The sequence below is a fragment of the Odocoileus virginianus genome, chromosome 21 (genome assembly GCF_023699985.2).
Source record: "Odocoileus virginianus isolate 20LAN1187 ecotype Illinois chromosome 21, Ovbor_1.2, whole genome shotgun sequence".
Classification (NCBI taxonomy): domain Eukaryota; kingdom Metazoa; phylum Chordata; class Mammalia; order Artiodactyla; family Cervidae; genus Odocoileus; species Odocoileus virginianus.
Window position 1 is genome coordinate 47,442,524 of NC_069694.1, and position 27,478 is coordinate 47,470,001.

At 39.6% G+C, this 27,478-nt stretch overlaps 1 protein-coding gene across 1 annotated transcript in view; it reads left to right on the forward strand.

The window, feature by feature from the left end:
- Positions 1-27,478, forward strand: part of EGF (epidermal growth factor) — a 96,477-nt gene that overhangs the window by 34,994 nt on the left and 34,005 nt on the right. The window contains 12 exon segments of the mRNA XM_070452276.1: positions 2,431-2,554; positions 3,597-3,679; positions 3,682-3,720; positions 11,503-11,633; positions 12,598-12,736; positions 13,830-13,923; positions 14,063-14,108; positions 17,512-17,634; positions 17,636-17,661; positions 24,295-24,358; positions 24,361-24,401; positions 25,602-25,821. Coding sequence (XP_070308377.1) covers positions 2,431-2,554; positions 3,597-3,679; positions 3,682-3,720; positions 11,503-11,633; positions 12,598-12,736; positions 13,830-13,923; positions 14,063-14,108; positions 17,512-17,634; positions 17,636-17,661; positions 24,295-24,358; positions 24,361-24,401; positions 25,602-25,821 — 1,130 coding nt within the window.

Consider the following 27,478-nt stretch of genomic DNA (forward strand, 5'->3'; position numbering starts at 1 on the left):
TAGTCATCTATCATGCTTGGTTTGGAAAGATTTTTATAAAAGATATTTACAGGAAGCATGCTCCCTCAATTTTTTGTTACCTCAAGAAAGTGGTAGCACTTTGGTGCTATTAAAAGGCTGAATCAGACCTTGCTGGATTTTTGTTGATTTTCACTTGTAAATATTATAAAAAGTACAGTTAAAACAATCACATGCTCTTTTTTAGAAATTGAAGTAGGTACATTTTGTCTCCAGTACGTCTTCGAGTTTCTGACTTTAGTCACTTACTTTAAAAACTGGAGTCATTTGGTTCTTAATTGTCTTAATTAAGATGTTGATATGTGAAGCATATAGGAACATGAAGAAAAATGTAACTAAATGTGTAATTGGCATAAAAACTGTGGACAAGAAACAAAAATTTTGGAATCAATATTCAAAACTATTCTGTGTAAATCTTACCTGACTTAGTAGGTGGTATTGCAGTAGAATTAAATAATCATAAATACTGTGCATTTAATTCTATCAAGAGATCTGAGTAAACAAGTTTAAAATAACCAAAGAAATAACACAGATTAGCTAAAAAGAAGTGTCGGTAACTTAGGTGAAAGTGGGGTGTTCCCTTAGAATATTAGGCCAGTGTTTCTTAAAGTGTGCTGTGAAGACTCCTACCATCAGAGTTGTTCTAGATTCTGGTGAAGATGAGCCTTTCCCTTCATTTATCAGGTCAGAATCTCTAGAAGGTGACATGCCCCTCCAAGAGACCTCGATGTACATTAGAAACATTTTCAAGTGGACAAGACTATGTTTTCAACGTGTGATGCTTTGGGCTTCTCAAGTGGCTCAGGGATAAAGAACCTGCCTGTCCATACAGGAGACCTGAGTTCCATCCACGGGTTGGCAAGATCCTCTGGAGAAGGAAATGACAACCCACTCCAGTACTCTTGCCTGAAGAATCCCATGGTCAGAGGAGCCTGGCAGGCTACAGTCTGTGGGGTTGCAAGGAGTTGGACACAGCTTAGTGACATATGCATGTGTGATGGTTTGTTGGTCAAGGAATGTGTTTAGTAACTTGAAGTAGAAGGAAAGGGCAGAGTCAGAGTTAGGTGCCATCATTCTAAATACTAATAGATGAACAGAGACCAGGGAAACAAACCTACACGGAGGACAGCTTAGGCCTCACACTGCCATGCATAGGCTCTCGCTGACTTGTCTCTTTGGCTTGTTTTCTTTCACAGAAGGCTGGGTTTTCAAATGATCCTTTTCATAGGTCCTTGGCTCCTCACATTACTGAGGCTGTCACTGATCTCAGTTATGCCAGGACTCCTGGCCCATGGCCCAAATCCTCTTCCCCTGCTGTCATCTAATACCAGAGCTCTGGCCTCCAAAATACACCTTGAGAGCTGCCCTCAAACTCAAGCTTATCCCATAGTATTTCATAAAGTCATTGCAATTGGCAGGAAAAAAAAAATGAGCAAATTGTGAATAGGGATATATGTGTTGCCAGTTTAGCCCATGACTCTGATAACCAAAGTACCAAGTGGGCCATTTGTTGTTCAGTGTATTTGGCTAATTTAACCCAAGCACCTACCTCACTGAGCAGATTTTACTGCTCACCCTGGGCTATTTCATGAAACAAGAAACTCAGAAATTTGAGGATATGACATATGGCAATGGAATATATTGTCTGAAAGATGCTGTTCTTTACATAATGACCCTAAAAATAGATAGATACATAGATCTGACCTGTAAATATTATACTTAAGAAAATGTGTTCTTAATTTTGTAGCTTTTATGCTTCTTAAACAGATACTTCATTTTCAGCATTTTCAATAAGAAACAGCATCAGAAAAACAAAAAAACATTTGCTTTTTGCCTTGTTTTTTAAAATAAATACATAAATACATATTTTCACAAAAGTAGGTCAAAAAGTTAAAGCTATTAAGTTGTACTTAGTGTTTATAACCCAAGGAATGACATTTCCATTTAATTGTATGTCCTAACCTGAGAACTAGGACTTCCCTGTTTGCTCAGACAGTAAAGAATCTGTCTGCAATGCAGTAGACCGGGGTTCAGTCCTTGGGTCAGGAAGATCCCCTCGAGAAGGGCATGGCAACCCACTCCAGTGTGCTTGCCTGGAGAATTCCATGGACAGAGCAGCCTGGCAGGCTACAGTCCACGGGGTTGCAAAGAGCCAGACATGCCTGAGCTACTAACACTTTCACTTTGTTCATCCTGAGAGCTACTGTAGGAGGAGTACAATTAGAGAAATAAATGAACTTTGGAATGCTGAGTAATCTGGGCTATGGTTTGACCCTAGAGCAGTGCCACCACTGTGAAACAACACTCCTGCTGACGTCGCAGGAAGATTAGAGTTCTTAAGAACCAGGCAGGGATCATGTAGTATCCCTGTCAAAACATACCTCTGCTCCAGATTAACTGTCTCTCTTTTAGATCAGAAACTCTGAAAACTGAAGAAAGGTAACTGCAGCGGCAGCATGTGTGAGCAAGAGCCTATGTCCCAAGTGTGCACGTGAGCAGAGGGATACACTTTAAGCCAGGATGGAAGGAACTGTGAAGGTAATCTGTGGTGAGCAAGTGCAGCTCAGCTTAGCCAGTGGCTGGTCTTCAGTGGGTCATCAAGAGCCTCAATGTGAAACCAAACTCAAATTTTCTCATTCTCCCCCCCAGAAAAGGAATGTTATTCCCCCCCCCCCCCAATTTTAAAGCCTTTGTAGCACTTTCAGTTTTCCTTTTTATCTTCTGTTCCTAGATCAAACACTTTCAGAGGCTACTCAGGGATGAACATAAGGCAGGAATTCTCTGAGTGGACTCCATGGACCTCCGTGGGTTTGGTTTGACGATGTGCAAAATGTGAGTATTGTGAAGTTTTTTAGTTCTCATAAGAGATCCTCAAAGAGTATGTGATTCCCACATCTCATCGTGTAACCATTTGGTCGGAATCTTGAGAGACTGTGCCGGGGCTGGTTATATTAGTCTTTTCCTGTTTTGAGACTCCAGACTCAATGTAATGAACCTAGGGTGAAATGCTATGTGTGTCCCTTCTCGGAGGGCCAGCAAAGTACTGACAAAAAGCATTCGGTGGATGAGACTTTAGGTAAACCTGGGATCTGCCTGTTAATTGTGGCCCCCTGCTTACATGGGACCAGGAGATGACAACCATTGCATAGAACAGTGATCTGGAAGGCTGGGTTTTGGCCAGAGTAAAACTGCTGGGGAATGTTCCCACGTTCAGGTAAAGGGCCCCTGTCAGCATTGAGAGGGCTGAAGAGCAGAGCATGGGCTGTCTTGTCCTTGTCAAGAACTTTCCATGGTCCTTCCTTAAATGGCTATATCTTTTCAGGGGAAATACTGCTACTTTATCCCAAGAGTAATTCTAATATGAAAATCTATATTTGAAAGAATAAACTGTGACAGTTTAAATGGTGGCTTTCAGGATAATTGAACTGACTTTCTTTCACCCCTTGTTAGGGTAGGAAAAACTGTCTTGGTACAGTCAGATAGAGGTGTGAGATAACCTATTTACTGCTGACATGTTAATGATACTACAGTTTATTTTCAAAAATTACCTTCTGACTGTTTTGCTGTTGTCATGGTGTGGATGTCAATGAGTGTGCTTTTCAGAATCATGGCTGCACAGAGGGCTGTGAAAATATCCCTGGATCCTATTACTGCACATGCCCTAGGGGTATGTTCTGCTTCCTGATGGGAAACGGTGTCACCGTAAGTCACAAGTGTTAACTGCTTTATTTCCTCCATTTTCACTGTTTATAATATGGCTATGGTCTGGGTTGGTGGCCTTTGGTCAATAGTATATTTCAGAATTAACTTGGAGTTTTATTTTGGTTTGTTTTTTTAAAACATAAGTGACCAGACACTACTACCTGGTCTGTTAAATCAAAACCTCCATTAAACATGTACTTATATATTTTACTGTTTGTTTATCTATATTTTATTATATTTCATTATATATCACTAAAAGATAAGCATGTTAAAAATATAATCATAGTACACTATTACATCTAAAACACTGTTTTCAAGTTATCTTAAAAAGATTTTTTAAGTAGTTGATTTGTTTGACTAAATATGCAGACAAGTCCCTTGTGTTGTGTTAGGTTGATACCTCTCTCTCTTTTACCCTACAGATTCTTTCTCTTCTTTTTTCCCCCTTGCAAGTATTTACTGAAGAAACTATATTTTTTTTCCTGCAGAATTTCTCATACTCTAGATTTTATTGAACATACTTCTGTGATGTCCCTGTCCTTCTGAACACTTGTAGCTAGATCTGCAGTCTTGATCAGGTTAGACTTGGCAATTTTGACAATAATGCTTCATTGGTATATTTACACTTCCGTCAGGAGACATATAACATCCGGTTGTTTCTCTTTTTCGCATTTGTTCTAAACTCTGGGCAGTTTTACTGAAGAAAAAATATGCACAATTTACTTTGCACTAGTCCATTCTGGCATTCTTCTAGTGATATCAGAATCACCTGGGTCAATAATAGCCAGCGTGCATGTTGCCAACCCTTTTCAGTCAGTCCCCACAAAAGTCCTCCTGCCCAGCATCACTAATGCCAATGGAAAGAGACCTAGTTTGGTTCAGTGGGCTTCCTTGGTGGCTCAGAGGTTAAAAGCTTCTGCTTCCAATGCGGGAGACCTGGGTTCAATCCCTAGGTCAGGATGATCCCCTGGAGAAGGAAATGGCAACTCACTCCAGTATTCTTGCCTGGAGAATCCCATGGACGGAGGAGCCTGGTAGACCCCAATCCATGGGGTTGCAAAGAGTCAGACACCGCTGAGCGACTTCACTATCTATCTAGTTTGGTTCAGCACCAAAGGAAAGCCTTATTTGATCAGAGATTGGAGAAATGTGAGCTCACCTGCATAGTACCGGCTCCCTGAATAGGCAGGGCTGCTTTGTAGGGTTCTCAATAGCAGGGTAGGGGGTAGAGTTTCCATTGGGCCCCCTGGCTGGTGTAGTGCTCCAACTCCAGCTCTCTCTACTGGTCTTAGGGTCTGTGTACATGGCCTGTCTCTACCATGTTGAATTGAGATGTTGAACACAGTGCTTCTGCATGTGGTCCCCTGCAGTCCAGAGAGCTGCAGTGTCAGGCACAGTAGTTCTTCTCTGGGAACCCTAATACCATATGTTGTGCACAAGGCCCCCCTATAGGCAACTGAAAAAAAAAAAAAAAAAGCTCAAAGAAGAGGTTGTGTTTGTGCTCAGTTGCTAAGTCACGCCTGGCTCTTTGCAACCCCATGAACTGTAGTATGCCAGGTTCCTCTGTCCGTGGGATTTTCCAGGCAAGAAAACTGGAGTGCATTGCCACTGCCTTCTCCAGGAGATCTTCCCAACCCAGGGATCGAACCCACATCTCTTGCTTGGCAGGTAGATTCTTTACCACTGTTCCATCTGATAAACCCAAAGAAGAGGTTAGACCTTATTACCTAGATTCTATCTTATCCCTGCCCCCAGCACCTCCAAGGACCCCTGTGGGCTTTGCCAGTGACATACATACTGTAGATTTTCAACATGCTGTTCCCAATTCACTATCATTGCCACTGTAGTGGTGGCCACCAGTTTTGACCAATATGGTGTAGTACTCTATTTCAGATTTCCATTTGTTTTGGGCATTTGGCATTTGTTGGTGAAGATGACTGGTTTCTTCTTACCTTATCTGAACATTTTCAGAGTCTGCTTGTATCTGCAGCACCTACTTTCCACTTTCTATGACAAGTGGGAGCCTAGAACTGATCAACTTCAGGAACTTTTTTGTCTTCTTTTGGATCACTATTTTTCTGCCATAGGTGTGGGACTGCCTCCAAACAAGAGCAGCTGCCACAGTGGCTGGGAGCAAGAAAGAGCCTAGTCATCTTTCAGGGAATGAACACTCATTTCCTGGATCCATTATTTCATCAAGGGATTTGAATAGTGATATCCAGTTCTTATATTTCTTTTAAATTATTAATTATAATACTTTTATAAAGAAAAATGTACTCTCATTAACTATTTGGTTAGTTCAAGTTATGATTCTTTATAGTTAAGGCAGTGTAAGTCTTGAATTTTTTTTTCTTTATTTAGAATAATGGGTTGGTTCTTTAACACCTTTCAAAGGTGGCTGATGGATTTTTTTATTTTATTTTTTATTGAAGTATAGTTGGTTTGCAATATTGTTTAGTTACAGGTATCTAACAAAGTGTTTCTCTTATACACATATATGTATATGGGCTTCCCTTGTGGCTCAGACCGTAAAGAATCCGCTTACAATGTGGGAGACCTGAGTTCGATCCCTGAGTTGGGAAGATCCCCTGGAGGAGGGCATGGCAACCCACTCCAGTATTCTTGCCTGAAAAATCCTATGGACAGAGGAGCCTGGGATCCCAAAGAGTTGGACACGACTGAGTGACTAAGCACATATGTGTATATATCTACATTTTTTTAAAAAAATGCTTTTCTATTATAGTTTCTTGGGCATTGAGATATGAAATACAATTCTCTGTACTTTCTGTTTATCTATTTTATATATGGTGGTGTGTGTCTGTTAATCCCATGTTCCCAGTTTATCCCTACCCACCCTCCCCCTTTGGTAACCCTAAGTTGTTTTCTATGTCTGTGAATCTGTTTCTGTTTTTTAAATAAAATCATTTGTACTATTTTTTAGATTCCATATATAAGTGATATCACATATTTGTCTTTGTCTGAATTACTTAGTATGATAATCTCTAGGTCCATCCATGTTGCTAAAAATTGCATTATTTCATTCTTTTTTATGGCTGAGTAAAGGTCAGTTTTCATTCCAATCCCAAAGAAAGGCAATCCCAAAGAATGCTCAAACTACCACACATTGCACTCATCTCACACACTAGTATAGTAATGCTCAAAATTCTCCAAGCCAGGCTTCAGCAATATGTGAACTGTGAACTTCCAGATGTTCAAGCTGGTTTTAGAAAAGGCAGAGGAACCAGAGATCAAATTGCCAACATCCGCTGGATCATTGAAAAACCAAGAGCGTTCCAGAAAAACATCTATTTATATTTTATTGACTATGCCAAAGCCTTTGACTGTGTGGATCACAACAAACTGTGGAAAATTCTGAAAGAGATGGGAATACCAGACTGCCTGACCTGCCTCTTGAGAAACCTATACGCAGGTCAGAAAGCAACAGTTAGAACTGGACATGAAACAACAGACTGGTTCCAAATAGGAAAAGGAGTACGTCAAGGCTGTATATTGTCACCGTGCTATTTAACTTATATGCAGAGTACATCATGAGAAGCGCTGGGCTGGATGAAGCACAAGCTGGAATCAAGGTTGCCGGGAGAAATATCAATAACCTCAGATATGCAGATGACACCACCCTTATGGCAGAAAGTGAAGAAGAACTAAAAAGCCTCTTGATGAAAGTGAAAGAGGAGAGTGAAAAAGTTGGCTTAAAGCTCAACATTCAGAAAACTAAGATCGTAGCATCTGGTCCCATCACTTCACGGGAAATAGATGGGGAAATAGTGGGAACAGTGGCTGACTTTATTTTTTTGGGCTCCAAGGTCACTGCAGATGGTGATTGCAGCCATGAAATTAAAAGACGCTTACTCCTTGGAAGGAAAGTTATGACCAACCTAGATAGCATATTAAAAAGCAGAGACATTACTTTACCAACAAAGGCCCGTCTGGTCAAGGCTATGGTTTTTCCAGTGGTCATGTATGGATGTGAGAGTTGGACTGTGAAGAAAGCTAAGCACTGAAGAATTGATGCTTTTGAACTGTGGTGTTGGAGAAGACTCTTGAGAGTCCCTTGGACTGCAAGGAGATCTAACCAGTCCATCCTAAAAGAGATCAGTCCTGGGTGTTCATTGGAAGGACTGATGCTGAAGCTGAAACTCCAATGCTTTGGCCACCTGATGCGAAGAGCTGACTCATTGGAAAAGAGCCTGATGCTGGGAGGGGCTGGGGGCAGGAGGAGAAGGGGATGACAGAGGATGAGATGGCTGGATGGCATCACCAACTCGATGGACATGAGTTTGAGTGAACTCTGCAAATTGGTGATGGACAGGGAGGCCTGGTATGCTGTGATTCATGGGGTCACAAAGAGTTGAACATGACTGAGCGACTGAACTGAACTGAATATTCGATTGTATATACACCTCACATCTTCTTTATTCATTCATCTGTTACTGGACACTTAGATTGCTTCCATTTCTCAGTTATTGCAAATAATGCTGCTATGAACATTGGAGTGCATGTATCTTTTTTAATTAGAGCTTTTGGTTTTTCTGGATATACGCCAGTAGTGGAGTTGTTGAATCATATGGTAACTTTACCATCTGAGCCATGCAAAGATGTTGGACAGGACTGAATGACTAAGCACACACACACGGTAACTCTAGTTTTCACTTCTTAAGGAACCTCCTTTGCTGCATCAATTTATATCCTTACCAGCAATGCTTGTTGTCTTTTGGTTTTGTTTATGGTATCCTTTGCTGTGCAAAAGCTTGTAAGTTTAATTAGGCCCAAGTTGTTTATTTTTGTCTTTATTTCTTTTGCCTTAGGAGATTGACCTAAGAAAACATTGATGCAATTTATGTCAGAGAATGTTTTTGCTATGTTCCCTTCTAGGAGTTTTATAATGTCATGTCTTATATTTAAGTCTTTATGTTGTTTTTATCTTTGTGTGTGGTGTGAGGGAGTGTTGTAACTTCACTGATTTGCATGTGAACACCACTTGCTGAAAAAACTGTCTTTTCTCCATTGTACGTTCTTGCTTCCTTTGTGAAAGACTAATTGACCACGGGTATGTGAGTGTATTTCTGGGCTCTATTCTGCACCAGTGATCCATGTCTGTTTTTGTGCTAACACCGTATTGTTTTGATTACTGTAGCTTTGTAGTATTTTGTCTAAAATCTGGAGGGATTATGCCTTCTGCTTTGTTCTTTTCCCTCAGGACTGCTTTTTCATTTCTGGGTCTGCTGTGTTTCCAGATAAATTTTAGGATTATTTGTTCTAGTTCTATGAAAACCACCATGGGTAATTTGATAGAGATCACAGTAAATCTGTATATTATTTTCAGTAGATTGGCCATTTTAGCAATATTGTTAAAATTTTTCCAATCTAAGATCATGGGGTATCTTTCCAATTCCTTGAATCACCTTTGGTCTTCTTTGCTAATGTTTTATAGTTCTCAGCGAACAAGTCTTTCACCTTCTTGCTTAGGTTTGTTCCTACATATTTTTTTTTCCCTGATATAATTATAAATGGTATTGATTTTTTAAACTTTCTTTCTGATATTTCATCATTAGTGTAAACAAATGGAAGAGATTTCTGTATATTAGTCTTGTAACAAATTTATTTATTGGTTCTAATAGTTTTGTGTGGTATCTTTAGGGTTTCCTATATAAAATATCATGCTATCTGCATATATTGACAGTTTTACCTCTATCCTCCTAATTCAGATACCTTTTATTTCTTGTCTGATTGTTGTGGCTAGGACTTCTGATACTGTGTTGACTAGAAGTGGTGAGAGTGGGCATCCTCTTGTTCCATATTTTAATGGGAAGGCTTTCAGCTCTTCACCACTATACTGGCTGTGCTTTGTCATATCTATTGAGATATGTTCCTTCTATATCTACTTTTTGCAAGAGTTTTTATCATGAATGGATATTGAATTTTATCTAATGCTTTGTCTGAGTTATATGATTTTAGTCCTTCTTTTGATGATGTGGTGTATCACATCAATTGATTTGCATATACTAAACCATCCTTGTGACCCTGAAATGAATCCAACTTGATCATGGTGACCAACTTGATCATCCTTTGTGTGTGTTGTGGGATTCAGTTTGCTAATACTTTCTTGAAGAGTTTTGCATCTATATCCATCAAAGATACTGTCCTGTAACTCTTTTTTGGTAGTGTCTTTCTCTGGTTTTGGCATCAGGGTGATAGTGTCTTCGTAGAAGGACTTTGGGAATTTTTTTGTAAGTATCATTATGAACTCCTGAATTGTTAACATTTTTTTATATGTTTCAATCCAATGCAGTTGTTATGCTTACCAATGAGCAAATTGTTTCCTCTTCGGCTGATGGGAGACTCTCCAAATGGATTTCAGATCCCAGCAGTCTTTGATAGTTTTCTCTCACCTGGCAGGACATATTTTCCTGTCTTGTCTTATATGTATTATGTTTTAGACCTAGAATCAGCAGTCTCTCAAGGCTTCCTTTTAACAAGAAATTATTTTAAATAACATAATTCGCTACAAAGTTAGTTATTGTTTTGAGGGCTTTGGGGGCATCAAAATTAGGAAAGCACTTTTTAAAAAGAGAAATATGAGTTTTTATGGATATTCTCAATTCAAGTTTAGGATTACATATTCAAATAACTTCTTATAGGTTTCTTGTTGAATCTACTAACATAGCTAAGTAGACACAAAGGTTTAAAATTATGTGGGAATTCCCTGGTTGTCCAGTGGTAAGGGACTTCGTGCTTCTATTGCCACAGGGCCTGCTTTGGCCCTGGTCTGGCAACTAAGGTCCTAAAAGTCAGTGTAGCCAAAAAAAATACTGCTTCACAGATGATAGAGTGTCATATGTCTTACTGAATGAGGCACAGAATAATGGATGAATGGTAATAAATTTCTTGGAAATTACCCGCCACCTTTGTGATTGTTTATGGAACTCGCCCTTCTAATGCCATATGGTTTACCTGTGAAAAGCTGTACTTAAGTGCATGATGTTAATATGTTACAGAGTTCATTATATGCCAAACAGGACACACATAATCTCACTTGATTTTCCAAACTTCTAGAACTTCTATGGTATATATTTTACATTTTAATGTTTGATTTACTTAGAATTTATGTTGATGTGTGGTATAGTACAGGGATTTAATTTTTGCCCCAAATCATTACTCATTTATTTACCATTTACTGGATGATATTCCATATGCTCAATGACTTAAAATAGCTTTATCACATACTATGTTGTTATCTGTACTTGAGTCTTTTCTAAAATGAACTTTCTATCTGATTCTATTATCATCATGATCTATTTTTACACATTACCAACTGTTTTAATTATTGTACCTTTATGATACATTTTGATATTTATTTACTGCCTCTCATTCTCTTCTTTCATCTAGTGATAGTCACATGATGTTTTTATTTTTCATAGCCATATAATTTGTTTTCTAGGTGAGCTTGAGAATCATTTGCCCAAGTTCTATCTAAAATATTTTGGAATTTTAATGACTAATAACTTAAAAATAATATTTGACAGAAGAGAAACTTGGAGGAAACGAGTCATTTTTCCAAAATCAGAAGTCTTTCATTAATTTGCTTTAGATTTGGGATTTTTTCTTTATTTTTATATCTCCATTACCATAGCAACTCATAAATGTTCAGTCTTTATTTAACTTATTATTTTCAGGAGATCATTTTTTTGTTAGCAACTGATTTTACCAAATTTCCATAAATCTGATTTAACATTAATTTTGACCTTATTTTTCATTCATTAGAGTTAATTTCCTGCCCAAGCAATGTGTCTGAATGCAGTCATGACTGTGTTCTGACATCAGACGGTCCCATACGTTTCTGTCCTAAAGGCTCAGTGCTTGACACAGATGGAAAAACATGCAGTGGTAAGCTTGTTTGCCTCTTGTTTGTTTGAAAACATTTATTTTCTGACTGACACCTAAAAATCAAAACTACTGACAAAGGAAAACAGATTTCCCAACATTATACATTGAAATATCTTTACATAATGGATTAACATATGAATTAACTAAGATTTCTGTTTCTTGTGTTTAGAGAGCATAGTGTAGTAGCTATAAGCCAGAGCTTTGATGCTAGACAGCTCTGAGGCAGTGTTATCAGATACTAGCAGTACTGTTCTGGACTAGTTCTTGCCTTCTTTTGGTCTCCGTTTGCTCATCTGTAGAGGTTAATGATACCTGCTTCTGGATTTGTGGCCAGCATTAAACAAGATGGTGGATATGGAGTGCTTTGCCTGTTGTGTGTACCTAGGACTATCTCCCTACTTTCTTCTTCACAGAAACTTAAGTATGCAGAGCGAAGATTATAACTCAAAGTTAGCAGATGAGTTACGTGTAACTTTTTTTAAACAAAAAGGGCAAAAGAAGTAAAGAGTCCAAAAATGTGAAGGAGGAAAAAATGTGTTAATCAGTATTCTTGCCTGGAGAACCCCATGGACAGTGGAGCCTGGCAGGCTACAGTCTATATAGTTTCAAAGAGTCGGACATGACTGCAGCGACTTGGCATACATGCCAAAAGAATTAGACCAGCTGCCAAACTCATCAAAACATACTACTTATTCCAGCCAGCTACCAGAGTACTTGTTCACAAACTCAGTGATAGATCAAGAAGGCAAGGGTCACTGGGATGTGAAGGTTTAACATTCACAATGTCAGGTTTTAGGGAAATAGAGTACAGTGACATTTTCCTCCTAATCTCTGAAAAATAAACTTGATTGTAACAGTATGAATGACTGTTACAATGGAAATGGTCTTAAAAATCAGTGTATATTTGGTTCACCTCACTATTTAGAGGAAAAATTGGTTATTCTTGAGTGACACAGCATCATTACCAAGGAGTTGCTTTTTGTGGGCTGTTCATCCCCTGATAGCAGTGGATGTAGCCAGCTCTGCACCCCTCTCAGCCCAGTATCCTGGAAATGTGGCTGCCTTCCTGGGTATGACCTACAGCTGGACAAAAAGAGCCGTAGACCTTCAGGTTAGTGCTGTGAACATTCAAAAGTGTGTCTCTGCGAGAAGCTTATGTGAAAAACGCCATTTAGTTTAGAAAGTGTTAAATTGCTCTTGGCTTCTGCTTTTTTTTTTTATTTTTGGAAATTGAAAACAGATCACATAAGTATAAATAACATAAGTTATTATTGCATAAAAAATAATTATGTGTTTGAGAAACATTTTGAAGTTAATTAACATTAAGCAAAGGTTTGCTGTAACATCAAGTATGGCATTGCAGTATATATGAAAGTCATAACCAGAATAAGAACAGTCTTAAAATGCTTTATAGTTAAGAGGCATTTAATAAATATTTGTTGATTGATTTGATTTTCATCTCTCCAGTAAATGTAATAATCATAATACTTTGACAAATCCTGTCCTTTCCATGACAAAATTAAATATGAAGTTGTGTGGTCCAGCTATTTTTTCATCTTCTAATATTACACCCCTCATGTCCTTCAATAGCCTTGGAAATCCTGGATTTATCCCAAATTGACATAATCTCTCCTGAGGGTCATTATGCCTGTAATTTGGGGTAACATAAATGATGAACCTGCAGAGTTTGCCTTACTCAGACTCCAATAGTCTTAACTTCTCAGTTAATATAGCGTAATCTGAGCTCTGAAATTATGAAGGGTCTTGTTATTAACTCACTCAGTGTTACCTCCATTTAAAAAGTGTCCAGTCTAGAGAAGGGAATTTACTTGGACATGAATCAATACAATATGATAATATTAATGTTTCAATATGTGTGAATCAAGGAGATTACAGCATAAGACTTTAATCATTTAGCTGAGATATTTGTTACTTAATACTGTGTGTCTTTCTAGAAGTAATTTGCATTTGAAAAGCAGACACATAGGCAGGGAGGAATCCAGTGATAAAATTCTGACCATATGTCAACTCATGGAAAAGGCAGTCTTTTTGCCTGCCTTAAGGTACCTCAATGCTGGTGGGAAATGAAGAAAACAAGTACTTCAGGAGTTAAGGAAGAGGCGCAATAAATGGGAGGAGTCCGAAGTGCCTTGTGGGTTCCAAGGCTTATTTTAAATGTTGCCATATTCAAATTTGGTTATTAGGACCACCACCGTTTTTGCTGTTTGCCAATTCTCAAGATATTAGATACATGCATTTTGATGGAACAGATTATGGAACCCTGCTCCACCAACAAATAGGAATGGTTTTTGCCCTTGATACATGCATTTTGATGGAACAGATTATGGAACCCTGCTCCACCAACAAATAGGAATGGTTTTTGCCCTTGATACATGCATTTTGATGGAACAGATTATGGAACCCTGCTCCACCAACAAATAGGAATGGTTTTTGCCCTTGATCATGACCCTGTGGAAAATAAGGTATGATTTTGCTACTTGAACAGATGTGGCTGTGTTTTAAGGACAGAATAGAGGATTTTTATCATAAAAGATTACTTGGGCTACTTGAAAATCTGCTACAAAGCTTGGAATGATTAGGCAAAGAAAAATTTAAATGGTCATTGAAAATCACTTGAGAAAATTTGAAGGGTGATTCTGTTACCATAAACTGTGTAGCTCAGTTGGTAAAGGATCTCCCTGCAATGCAGGAGACCCAGGTTTGATTCCTGGGTTGGGAATCTGCCCAGGAGAAGGAACCCAGTCCAGTATTCTTGCCTGGAGAATCCCATGGGCACAGGAGCCTGGCAGGCTATAGTCCATGGGGTCGCAAGAGTCAGACATGACTTGGCAACTAAACAAGCAACCAACCCTGGTCCTTACTATGATTCAGCTTTGGGGATGATTTAAACAGAATCTGAGGTTTAGCTTCCTCTTTGGAGGCGAGAATGGGAAGCTAGCACAGTACCATACACACCAGAGGAGTGCCATAAATAGGTTTTGATTTATTTATGTTTTGGGAGAAGTAGGAGGTTGGGATACAGCATAGTAAGTATGGATTACTAATTTGCATTTAGTACATGGCCTTAAGGGAAGGAGGGCTTTCCTGGCGGCTCAGATGGCAAAGAATCTGCCTTCAATGCAGGAGGTCCAGGTTCTATCCCTGGGTTGGGAAGATCCACTGTAGAAGGGAATGGCTACCCACTCCAGTATTCTTGCCTGGAGAATTCCATGGACAGAGGAGCCTGGCAGGCTACAGTCCATGGGGTCACAAAGAGTCAGATATGATTGAGTCACTAACACACATCAGGGAAGGAATTTGGTGACCTCCTGATTATGAAAATCAAAAACGTAAGTCCTGTAGTCCATGTGTGAATGGCAATCTAGGATGTTATTTACATAATTTCACATGAAATGTTTTTGTATAAACATTAGAATTTCTAAATTATCAACCCAATCAGCTGTTTGGTCTTTAATTTCTTAGTTATCTTTGTGCTAGATTAGAATGTGCTTGAAATGACATGTTATAGTGTTTTTTTGAAAGTTAATCACCCAATAATGATGAAGTTATACAGTTATTAACCTCCCTCCATAATGATTTAGTTATTACTAGATGGTCTTTTGTTCCTAGAATTGTTAAACTTCGTGCTTCTGTTTTTTTCTGATTTAAAGCATTCTAGTAAATGGCCTAAAGAGACAGAGTGAAATAAATTGATTCTGTGTTTAATCGATATGGGTTGGTAGCCAAATATAACTATTTTTGCAAATAGAAGTATTGTGATTTAACACTAGCAAATAATTATTTCTTTTCTATGAACTGAATCTATGTAACTCCATAGAAGAATTATATTAACAGGAAAAAAATTCATAGAATCAGTTCAAGATTCACTTATTACCAAATTATTTTTTTTCCACACAATCAGTAATTTTTACAATGAGGTGAACAAGAAAACCTAAAATGATCTCTAAATCATATGACTTATGCATGTTTTTTCATTTCTTTGGTCAATGATCCCATCTTCTTGCATCTCAAACTGTGGTCCTTGGACCAGTGACCTTAACATGACCTGGAGCTTTTTAGAACTGCAGATTCTCAGGCTCCACCCCTGACCACTGAATCAGAATCTGCATTTTAACAAGATTCCCCAGATGATACATGTACACACTTAAGCTGGTGAATTAGAGCACTAGAATTATTTTTTAATATAAGAAGTACCCATTTTTGAAATGTGGAATAGAACATTTTCTATTTTATCCAGAAAGATGATAGCTCATTATTTAATTATTTTATGAATATTCTCATTATTGATGATGAGTTTATGTACATATATGTACTCACAGTTAATATTATACATATGCTATCATTAAATTGTCAGCCACTCATAGCAATTTTTTATTCTCGTACCTGTTTGATAGTCTGCATACTAAACTGAAAAGGAACTTTGTACTTGCAGGGTATGTTCTGTTGAATGAAATTGATTATTTAAAATGAAATTATATATTGTTAGAGATGAAAGGAACTTTAGCAAATATCTTGTCTGATTTTGTCATTTTCATAGTTGAGAAAATTGAGATTAAATGACTTAAATGAACCATGCACACTCTTATTGGGGATGTAAGTTGGTACAACCACTGTGGAAAACAGTATGGAGAGTTCTCAATAAACTAAAAATAAACCCAGCAATATAACCCAGCAATTCCACTCCTGGGTATATATCAGAAAAAAACAAAAACACTGATTCAAAAAGATATATGCACCCCAATATTCATTGCAGCATTATTTACAATTGCCAAGATATGGAAGCAAATAGGTATCCACCAACAGATGAATGAATAAAGATGTGGTATAAATAAATAAAACAATGTAATACTAATAAGCCATAAAAATGAAAATTTGCCATTTGCAGCAACATGGATGGATATGGAGGGTATGATGCTAAGTAAAATAAGCCAGACAGAGGAAGAAAAATACTATATGATATAACTTATATGTGGAATCTAAAAAAATAAAACAAACTAGTGAAAATAACAAAGAAGAAGCAAGCTCACAGATATAAAACAACAAACTAGTGATTATCACTAGGGAGAGGGAAGCAGGGACGGGCAATATAGGGGAAGGGGATTAAGAGGTTTAAACTATTATGTAGCATGTAAAATAAGCTACAGAATATACTGTACAACATAGGGGATATAGCCAATATTTTATAATAACTATAAGTGGAACATAAACTTTAAAAATGGTGAATCACTATATTATATAGCTGTAACATATAATATCATACATCAGCTATAGTTCAATTTTAAAAATATATAAATAAGTAAAATGATTTAACCAAGGTGATGCAACAAATAAATGCCAAGCAGGGAGATGAAGCTGTGTGCCCTGACTTGCAGTGAAGTGGAGTCCTGTGGATGAAGCAGTGGAAGATAAAGCTCAGCTTACAGCCCCCATTAAACTGCTCATCTTTGTTCCCTTTCAGGCTGTTGAAGCCATTAGAGTTTAAATATGATGGCTTTGTTATCGACCAGTGATCAGAGATGAGCAAATTGCCTGCAATAGAAATATGTGCCAGGCACAAGGCTAAGGATATATATGTGTGTGTGTGTGTGTGTGTGTGTGTGTGTGTGTATAATTAATGCACTTGATAGCATTATTCCCATTTTGCCAGTAAGGAAGCTGAGCTTCTGAGACATTGAGTAATTTGCTTAAGTTTATACACATCTGGGAAGCGGCAGAGAGAGAGTTCAGTTCCAGGTGCGTCTGTCTCCAAAGCCAAGCTCTGAATGATTATACTGTATGATACAAAGATTTACTAATCCTGTTTGTATATATTCCACATTTAGTTTTTAAACAAATCAGACTATATGCCTGTGTTCTTTTCTGTAGATATACTTTGCCCATACAGTCCTGAAGTGGATAGAAAGAGCTAAAATGGATGGTTCCCAGCGAGAAAGACTTCTTGAGGAAGAAGTAGGTTTACCAGAAGGTCTTGCTGTTGACTGGATTGGCTTGTAAACTCAACTGGACAGACAGAGGGTGTGTGTCCTCTTTCGTTAAGTCACATGGGATGGGAGTGGTGGGACATGTAATACAGTTGGCCTCATCCTTCACTTGGAAAACAGGGAGATATTGCTGATCCCCTGACTGGCATCAGAGGAAGATGCCCCCAGTGCTGTCCACAGTCCCTCCCACCTCCCCACCACCAAGCAGGACCTTCCTCCTTTCATCAAGATTGTATCTTTCATTAAGGGTGAATAGAGGACCAAGAAAGCAGCGTGTGTTTTTGCAGTTCAGGCTGTTGACATCAGAAACGCAAAGCCTGTCTGGATACAACCCGCACGCTTTTTCTGAGGCTCTGCTGTGGGTCAGCTGTTACCCAGGTGGCATGGAAAATACCCAGGAGCATGGGGAGCTCCATGTTTCTGGTCAGCGTAGTGTAGCCAGGGAGACAAAGTGCATATACACAGGAAAACTCATGCAAACACTTGGTCTGAATCTCAGTACAAAAAAGGGCGTAAGGCCATGCATAAATAATTGCCAAATGAAGGTGGGTGCTCCCAGAGGGGGCTCTGGAAGGGGCTTCCGCCATCAACTTCCCCTTCATTTTACAGGTTGGGAGGGGATGGAAACTAAAGCTCATAAGGGCTAAGTGATTTATTCAAAGTTGTACAACATTCAAATGACAAGTCTTGCTGGAACCCACATGTTGGCTCTTTTAAATGAGCGTGAAGGAGGGAGCAAGTGCTTCACGCTGGGGTTGTGAGGAAAGTCCTCTTCAGGGGGGAGAGATGGTGTGTTTTCTCTTTGCAGGGAGACAGCAGGACCAGAGAGAAGCTGTGGTGTGTCTGCCCTCTGGGCACACTGCTCTTGGGGCAGCAGGAAGCACTGCTGCACTTGAGTGTGTGTGTGTGTGTCCTGTGTGTGTGTGTGTGTCCTGTGTGTGTCCTGTGTGTGTGTCCATGTGTGTGTGAGTGTGTGTGTGTGTCCTGTGTGTGTCCTGTGTGTGTGTATGTGTGTGTATGTGTGTGTGAGTGTGTGTGTCCATGTGTGTGTGAGTGTGTGTGTGTCCTGTGTGTGTCCTGTGTGTGTGTGTCCATGTGTGTGTGAGTGTGTGTGTATGTGTGTGTGTGTCCTGTGTGTGTGAGTGTGTGTGTGTCCTGTGTGTGTCTGTATGTGTGTGTGTGTCCATGTGTGTGTGTGTCCTGTGTGTGTGTGTGAGTGTGTCCATGTGTGTCCATGTGTGTGTGTGTGTGTCCTGTGTGTGTATGTGTGTGTATGTGTGTGTGTCCATGTGTGTGTATGTGTGTGTGAGTGTGTGTCCTGTGTGTGTGTGTCCCATGTGTGTGTCCATGTGTGTGTGTATGTGTGTGTGTGTGTGAGTGTGTGTGTGTGTGAGTGTGTGTCCATGTGTGTGTGAGTGTGTGTGTGTCCTGTGTGTGTCTGTATGTATGTGTATGTGTGTGTGTCCGTGTGTGTGAGTGTGTGTGTGTGTCCTGTGTGTGTCTGTATGTATGTGTATGTGTGTGTGTCCATGTGTGTGTGAGTGTGTGTGTATGTGTGTGTGTCCATGTGTGTGTGAGCGTGTGTGTATGTGTGTGTGTGTGTCCTGTGTGTGTCTGTATGTGTGTGTGTGTCCATGTGTGTGTATGTGTGTGTGTGTCCTGTGTGTGTATGTGTGTGTATGTGTGTGTGTGTGTGTCCTGTGTGTGTGTGTGTGTGTGTGTGTGTCCTGTGTGTGTGTCAGTGTGTGTGTGCGTGTATCCTGTGTGTGTATGTGTGTGTGTATGTGTGTGTCCTGTGTGTGTGTGTGTGTATATGTGTGTGTGTGTCTGTGTGAGTGTGTGTGTGTGTGTCCTGTGTGTGTGTATGTGTGTGTGTGAGTGTGTGTGTGTGTCCTGTGTGTGTCTGTATGTGTGTGTATGTGTGTGTGTCCTGTGTGTGTGTCCTGTGTGTGTATGTGTGTGTGTGTGTGTGTCCTGTGTGTGTGTATGTGTGTGAGTGTGTGTGTCAGTGTGTGTGTGTGTGCATGTGTCCTGTGTGAGCCCCAGGAACAGTTGGGGTGGGGAGGAGGGAGAGGAAAGAGGTGGCTGCATCTTCTGTTTGCTAATGAGAGCCCACCTCCTGCTTCTGAGTGAGAAACAGCCAATCACAGTACCTCCCGGGAGAGGCTTAGAGACTCTGGGCTCTGGGACACTGTCTCAGAGGATCTTAAAGCTATGGGGCGACCTGGTGGCCAACTCAAACCTCTGGCACCTCTGCAATCACGTTAAAGTAAAAGAGAGAGTGAGCTGGGATTTCACCTCTGAAATCAGGGGTCCCAACGCAAAGGAAGAAGTCCCAGGGAGTGCGTTTAAATGCTTCAGGGCAGGCTTCTATGTCCCAGAAAACCTCTTTTGGCCTGGATAACCCATGGGAAACAAACGGGCTTTTAAAAATGAGCCAGATGTATGATGTGGTGCTCAGTTATGAATAATACAGTATTTCTCTGTCCAGACCAAGTATATTTTAATTAAGTCATTCGTTCATTTATTTGCTTATTCATTTAGCCATATCTTCATCCCATTTCTTTATTCCTTTTGTATTTATTCATTTATTGAATAACTGAAATACACCAGATACTGCACTAAGAGCTTTGTATCCATATTGACACCCCAAAAGGTAAATTTTCATATCCACAGCTTAAAAATTAAAAAAAAAAAAAACGAGAATCAAAGAGGTAAAACAACTTTCCCAAGGTCAAGCAGCCAGCAAATATTGGATCTGGAATTTGAACTCAAGGGCGACCGTTTCCAAAACTTATGTTTTTAATAATCATAGGTATGTGCTGCCTCCAACAACCAGGGTTGATTAAATGTGCTCACCCAGAGTCATATAACAAGTGAAAATCTACTTCAGTTGTAATAGTGATAAAAATCATAATAATGGTCTTCTCTGTTTTGAACCTACTTAAAAGGACATTTAAAATGTTACCTGTGCATAATGATAGAGCTTGTACACTGCTGTTCTCAGAAACGCTGATCAGGACAGCAGATGTCAGCCACTTTTGGACTCTCCAAGGATGCTGGGTCTCCTCACATTTCTCACATTCGCATGGCACCTCTAATTTTACGCGTTTGATTAATAGTGGTGTGGTACCCACTGCCAAGGCGGTGCCTCCAGGAGATAGACAAGCACCACCCTATCCTGGAGTGTCAGACCTCAAATTCCCTAGTTCATTGACTTGAGTAATAACAAGCCCTTCTCAAGTCCTCTTCCCTCTAAAGGCAGCTGCTAAGAGAAAACCTTTAATTTGTCTGGAAATGAGAGGTTTATAGTTTGAAAACCTTGATATTAGCTAGAAATTTGATTTAAATAACTGGGATTCCTGGCTTGTGATATTAGATTATATAGTAACTCTTAACCAAGTAAAAAAAAAAAAAAGCAGAATGGATGCTTATGGTTTATATTGGCTTAGGAGAAGACAGATTCATACTAACATCTAACTGTAGGAAGGAAGGAAGTTGGCAATTCCCCTGGCAACGTTATTATTTAGTGATAAGGGGTCCCGACTCCTAAAGTCAGATCCTTAGTAAAAAGAATCAGGAAGAAAACAAAGTATCCATTTGCTCATCCCTTTGAGGTGACGAAAACCACTATAAGGTAAGAAAATCACTCTTCTAGAGTTCTGGATAGACAGCTTTTGCCCTGGAAACAGGGTGAATTTAGGTCAGTGTCCCCAACCTTTTTGGTACCAAGGACCAGTTTCGTGGAAGACAATTTTTCCATGGACCAGGGGTGGGAGGATGCTTTTGGAATGAGTCAAGTACATTGTATTTATTCTGCACTTTATTTCTGTTACTATTAGATCAGCTCTGCCCCAGATCATCAGGCAGTAGATCCTAAAGGTTAGCGACCTTTGGTTTAGCGGATCCCAGTGGTGGCATTGAGACCAATTAGATAATGACCCTAAAAAGAAAGATGTTCCACACGATTGAGGGTTATGCTTGAACTCATGTGAACCTAAATATTCGTCCTTGCCTTTGCTTTCTCATGACCCACACTGGCGTTCAAGACGTGCTTTCTGGCTAAATCAAGCAGAAGTGTGTTTTGGGTGACCCCCTTGGGGAGCTCTGAGAGCAAATGCCAGCTGCCCTGCCTGAGACAGCTCCAGAGTCAGGAGCTTACATCTGTATCAACTCTCATCCCCCCACTCCCGCTCACAACAGTGAGAATTTAGAGATGATATAACAACGAGATCAGAACTGACAGTTGTATCTCCTCTGGTCACAAGCAAGTGGCTTCAGAATTCCTTGCCTCCTACCAAGGGCACAAGCCCAGTGACAGCTGTGACTGACTGAAGTTGACACATTGAGTTCAAAAATGCCTTCTGCCTAGCAGTACCCTTGCTACAACCCCTTCATCTAGGAATAAAGTGGCACTGCAGTGCAAATAATTTCCAATTATCCACTGCCCCAAGTTGGTAGTTTGCAAAGTGTGCTTGCCCCAGCCCAGGCCCTGAGCCAGTGTTACGTTGTCTCCCTCCTGCATATGGCATGTGAGGAAGAAGAAATCAAGCCCCTTTCCCCTGTCTAGAAAGGGCACTTGAGCTAGCCACCTAGAGAAGACCTCGTTAGTGTTTGTTCTGTAGGACAGGGAGGAGGGAATGGTCCTGCCCTGTATTTCTGGGCAGGTCTGTTGTGCGCACACTGCCTGGAAGAACAAGGGCTAGGCCTTTCCAGATGTTTATTGAATGAAATACAGCTGTACTTTCTAGGTTGCAGTGGGGAAACTGGGCAAGCAGGCCTCACATTGAAGGGAAAGGAGGTTCTTTTTTATCCTCTCTGTTTGTGATCCTGCCTGTTCCCGGGGAGCTGCTGGGGTTCATGGTGCACTCCAAGCCATGGCCCTGAATCTGCCAGTTGCATTCTTTTTGTTTGCTTGTTTTATTTTTAGTTGTAGAATAATTGCTTTACAATGTTGCATTGGTTTCTGCCACAAAGCAGCATGAATCAGCCATACATGTACACATGTCCCCTCCCTCTTGAGACTCCCTCCCACCGCCTACCCCACCCCACCCTTCTAGGTTGTCACGGGGCACCAGGCAGAGCTCCCTCTGCTATATAGAGACATCCCACTAGCTGTCTATTTTACACATGTTAACGATGTTGAAGCTGAAACTCCAATACTTTGGCCACCTGATGCGAAGAGCTGACTCATTGGAAAAGACCCTGATGCTGGGAAAGACTGAGGGCAGGAGGAGAAGGGGACGACAGAGGGTGAGATGGTTGGATGGCATCACCGACTCAATGGACATGGGTTTGGGTGGACTCTGGGAGTTGGTGATGGACAGGGAGGCCTGGCGTGCTGCAGTCCATGGGGTCACAGAGAGTCAGACATGACCGAGCGACTGAACTGAACTGAATTACATGTATTCGTGGCAAAGTCACTGTCTTGATGTGATCCGCCCTCTCCTGCCCCCTCTTTGTCCACAAGCCTGTTCTCTATGTCTGGGTCTCTGTTCTTTCCCTGCATACAGATTCATCAGTACCATCTTTCTAGTTTCCATATATATGCATTAATATACAATATTTGGGCTTCCTTGCTGGCTCAGATGGTAAAGAATCTGCCTGCAGTGCGGGAGACTTGGGTTTGATCCCTGGATTGGAAAGATCCCCTGAAGAAGGGAATGGCAACCCACTCCAGTATTCTTGCCTGGAGAATCCCCATGAGCAGAGGAGCCTGGCGTGCTGCAGTCCATGGGGTCGCAAAGAGTCAGACACAACTGAGTGACTAGGCAGTGTATGATATTTGTTTTTCTCTTTCTGACTTACTTCCCTCTGTGTCAGTTGCATTCTTACACATTCCGTATATGATTCCCTCTTCCTCTCTCTCCTCTCTCCTGCCCTCCCTCCTGGCCCTCTCCCTCCCCCTCACTCTTCTGTGGATCTTTAAGCTCTTTAAGGACAGAGCTGGGGTTTGTATATTACTGTGTCTCCAATGCTTAGGGCAATCCCTGACACACATTAGGTGCTTCGTAAATATTTATATGATAATAAAGACTTGTTTGGCAAATGGAAAAACTTAGAAAATGACAGTTTTCTCCCCAGCCAGATTCCAAAGAGTTGTTATCATTTTTTAATGTGAAGGGTAGCAAATAATATATCGATTCTCCCATTTGTCTTAGAATCACACGGAAGAAAATTAAAGTCAATATACCGCTCCCCTTCCCGTTCTGTGTTGGCTGACTCTGTGGCCCTGAGAGGTCTGCTGTCCAGCTCCCTGTGACCTGTGGCCAGAGGCTGGTGGTTCCTCTGGCCCTTACTGGTGTCAGCAGGAGCTGGGAAGTTGTGAAGAGAAAGGAATGGTGGTATTTATTTACACATCCTGGCTTTAACCCTGTCTGGCCACTGACATAGCCCCTCTTACCTTACCTTTCACTGCGCATTTTAATTACTTGGGTTAAATGTTGAGAAACTAATTAAAACATTGTGTTTAAAAAAAACAAAACAAAACAGACTATGAGCGTGTTGCTCCTGATGTGTGTGAAGATGTATACGTGCCTGTGCACACGTGTGACAGGGTGGTTTAGAATGCCTATTTTGCTCTTCAATAAGCAACAGAGAAAGTCAGTATTTTTGTTTAAAAAGTAAAGTTGGTGTAACAAGTCCCTTTATACTACATGCATTTTAGGAAATCTTTCATTGAAGGGAGTGATTGAAATGCAAAGTATCATGAAATAATCATGAAGGAGGACATGTCTCTCAGCCACGAGGAATTGCTGTTCATCCAAAGGCCAAGTAAGTAATTGTGAAAATTGGGCCCTTTTTGCAGAGATCATAGAACACTTCATGTTTGATGTGGTAGTGTCCAAAATTTGTCTTAAGATCTCAGGTAATCAGTAGAATCAGAAACCAGGAAAACCCATGAGATTTGTTCAAATGTTTGGAAATTATATGGCTAGCATGACTTCCCCCTCCTTTTAATGTCTTTTGATTTACTTGTATAAAATTTTATTGTTTAGAAAACCCTTCATTTTAAGCAAATTCAATTTCTTTTTGAAAGAAATGGGTTGTGATTCATTGATCAATGTGGCATAAGCCCACTACACTGTGCATTCTTTAAAAACTATACTGTTCCCTAAGAGGGTGGTATTTGGATTGCATGGCTTATGAATTCTCTTTAGAAAAATCATGAGTTGCAGTGATAGGTCGAACCTAGATTTAGAGAAGAGGAAAGAGAAATTGTGAAAGATTAGAAGGCTCTAGTTGTTAATTGTGAATTGGTGACAAATCTTGGTTTATGTTTAGAGAATTGAGAGAATAAACAATCCTTCATAGTTAAAAACTGAAGATAAAAACCAACACTATTTTATCTACAATGAGAATGTTATGATGGTCTATGGGAAATAATAAACTGATGGAAAATATATCATTAATTTGGAGCTAGCCATGTGACTAGAACAATGAAAAGATATTGAACTCAAAAAACTCTCAGCACCTGACTCACAGAACTTAAAACTGACCAAGTTAACCAAGTTTATCATATAAAACTGGATAATAGATAAATATGCACTTCCCTTTATGTTGTAACTTTGCATAACCAGTGAATTTTACGTATGTATAGCCAAGGGACAGACTAGCAAGATTCCGTTGTCTTTTGCAGTGTAAAATACTAATAAGAATATGCACTCAAAAACTTTTGATATATTTGTATATTTGTAATGTATAATATACTACATTTTTAAAACCTAATAATTCCTCTTTATCTAATGATCAGAGCTTAAATTCAGCATTTTCTGTCCGAGTTGTTGTACATAGAGAAGATAATTTTTGATTTTGAAAATTATTTGTCCAGCATACAGTGCTGTTTTCTGTATTCCTTGGTGTACCACTTTAGTTTATCCTAAAGCGATTTACATTGATGTTTTTAATAATAAAAGAGTAAAAGAATTTTTTTTCCTTGCAAATTTTACTTGTTATATGTTTTCTTGATTAAAGGAGATTATTCTGGACTGATATGGGAATTAATCCATGAATTGAAAGTTCTTCTCTTCAAGGCAGTATCCGACTGATTATAGCTAGCTTGGATCTGGTGTGGCCCAGTGGAATAGCAATTGATTACTTCACTGACAAGTTGTATTGGTGTGATGCCAAGCAGTCTGTGATAGAAATGTCCAATCTGGATGTTTCAAAATGTCAAAGACTTGCCCAGAAGGAAGTACATAAGGCTTTGATTATATTTTTGCCAGTATGCATGCATGCATGCTAAGTCACTTCAGTTGTATCTGACTCTGCATCCCCATGGACTGTAACCCTCCAGGCTCCTCTGTTCATGGGATTCTCCAGGCAAGAATACTGGAGTGGGTTCCCATGCCCTCCTCCAGGGGATTTTTCTGACCCAGGGATCGAACCTGTGTTTCCTGTGACTTCTGCATTACAGGTGGATTCTTTACCACTGAGCCACCAAGGAAGCCCTGGTAAGGCTTTGAAATGGGTGATTTCTTTAACTTGATTGAGTGTTGATGAGTGTTAACACCCACACACACACTCACATACACTCACCACCCCCATTCCCACACACGTACCTTTAAACACATGGTGAGAAAGGAATAGAAACAAACAGGCTAACAGGTTTCTCCAGGGGCTTATAAACTATGAAGATTATTTTAACATTGGAATATTAGATTAAAAAAACAGTGCTGCATTATCATTTCTCTTTGCCAAGATTTCTTAAAAGCAGAATGAAAATATTAAACACTTTAAAACTTTTTAAAGAACTTCTTCAGTTGTTATCATTTCCTATGTTTTATAAAATGTCATTTTCACAAGTGATAACATTCCCTTTAGCCATTCTGTGCAAAGATTAATAAATTTTCCCTTCTATTATATTTTCAGCTTTTGCATAGGGTGTCATGTATTTTCATAAATAGTTTTGAAACACTGTAGATTATACTGTCTGTTACAAGTACAGATGGTTATGAGATGATGTAACGGTGGGGGATTCATTTTGACAGTATTTGAACTGGACCATGCGGTAAATAAATGCTGATAAAACATTATCATTTGAAATAAGGCTGCAAAATTTGATCTTTGTATGTTAGTCCTACCAGAATACATTAACTGAAATTCATTCGGAATGTACTGGAGAGCCTTTGCATAATTCTTGAGCAGGAACTGTATCTGATAAAATTGGTATATAAAGATAGCCACTTAGGTAACAGTACAAGGGTTGGATTGGAATTTGGAGAGAAAGGAGTGAGTTAGGAGGTTACAACAGTTGTTCAGTCAACAGTTAATAGAAGCCTGAACTAGAACATTGCCATTTAAAAATAGAATGGAGGATTAGAGTATTAAAAAAAAAAAACAATACTGTGAATGAAAAGTAGATTTAGTAACAGATTGGATGTCAGAATAAAGGCCAGGGAGATGTTAAAGATGCTTCAGGAATTTAGAAACTGGTTGGTTGAGAAGGTGAGAAAACATGGTCTCTCTCTTCTAGGAAAAAGCTAACAAAACTAATAATTTGTATAAGGTTTTAATTTTGCCCTTTGATAATGAATTTCTAGATTTGTATTATACATTAAGCAGATCAAGATAAATATAACTTAAAATTCTACCTACTTCCAAGCTTCTTAAAAATGGACATACTTCACATGTATGTAGTCATAGGCTTTATCATCCATGCACCCAACAGATATTTATAGAAGCTTGTAGGAAGTAGAGATACAGTGGAGGGTACAATATGGTTCCTGTGAAGTCACCGATTCTAGTAAGGGGACGCACATTTTTAAAAAATGAATCTCCCAAATAAAAGTAAAACTATAGCTTTGATGTATAAAGGGATTTGAAAATTCCTAACTAGAATGTAAAGACAC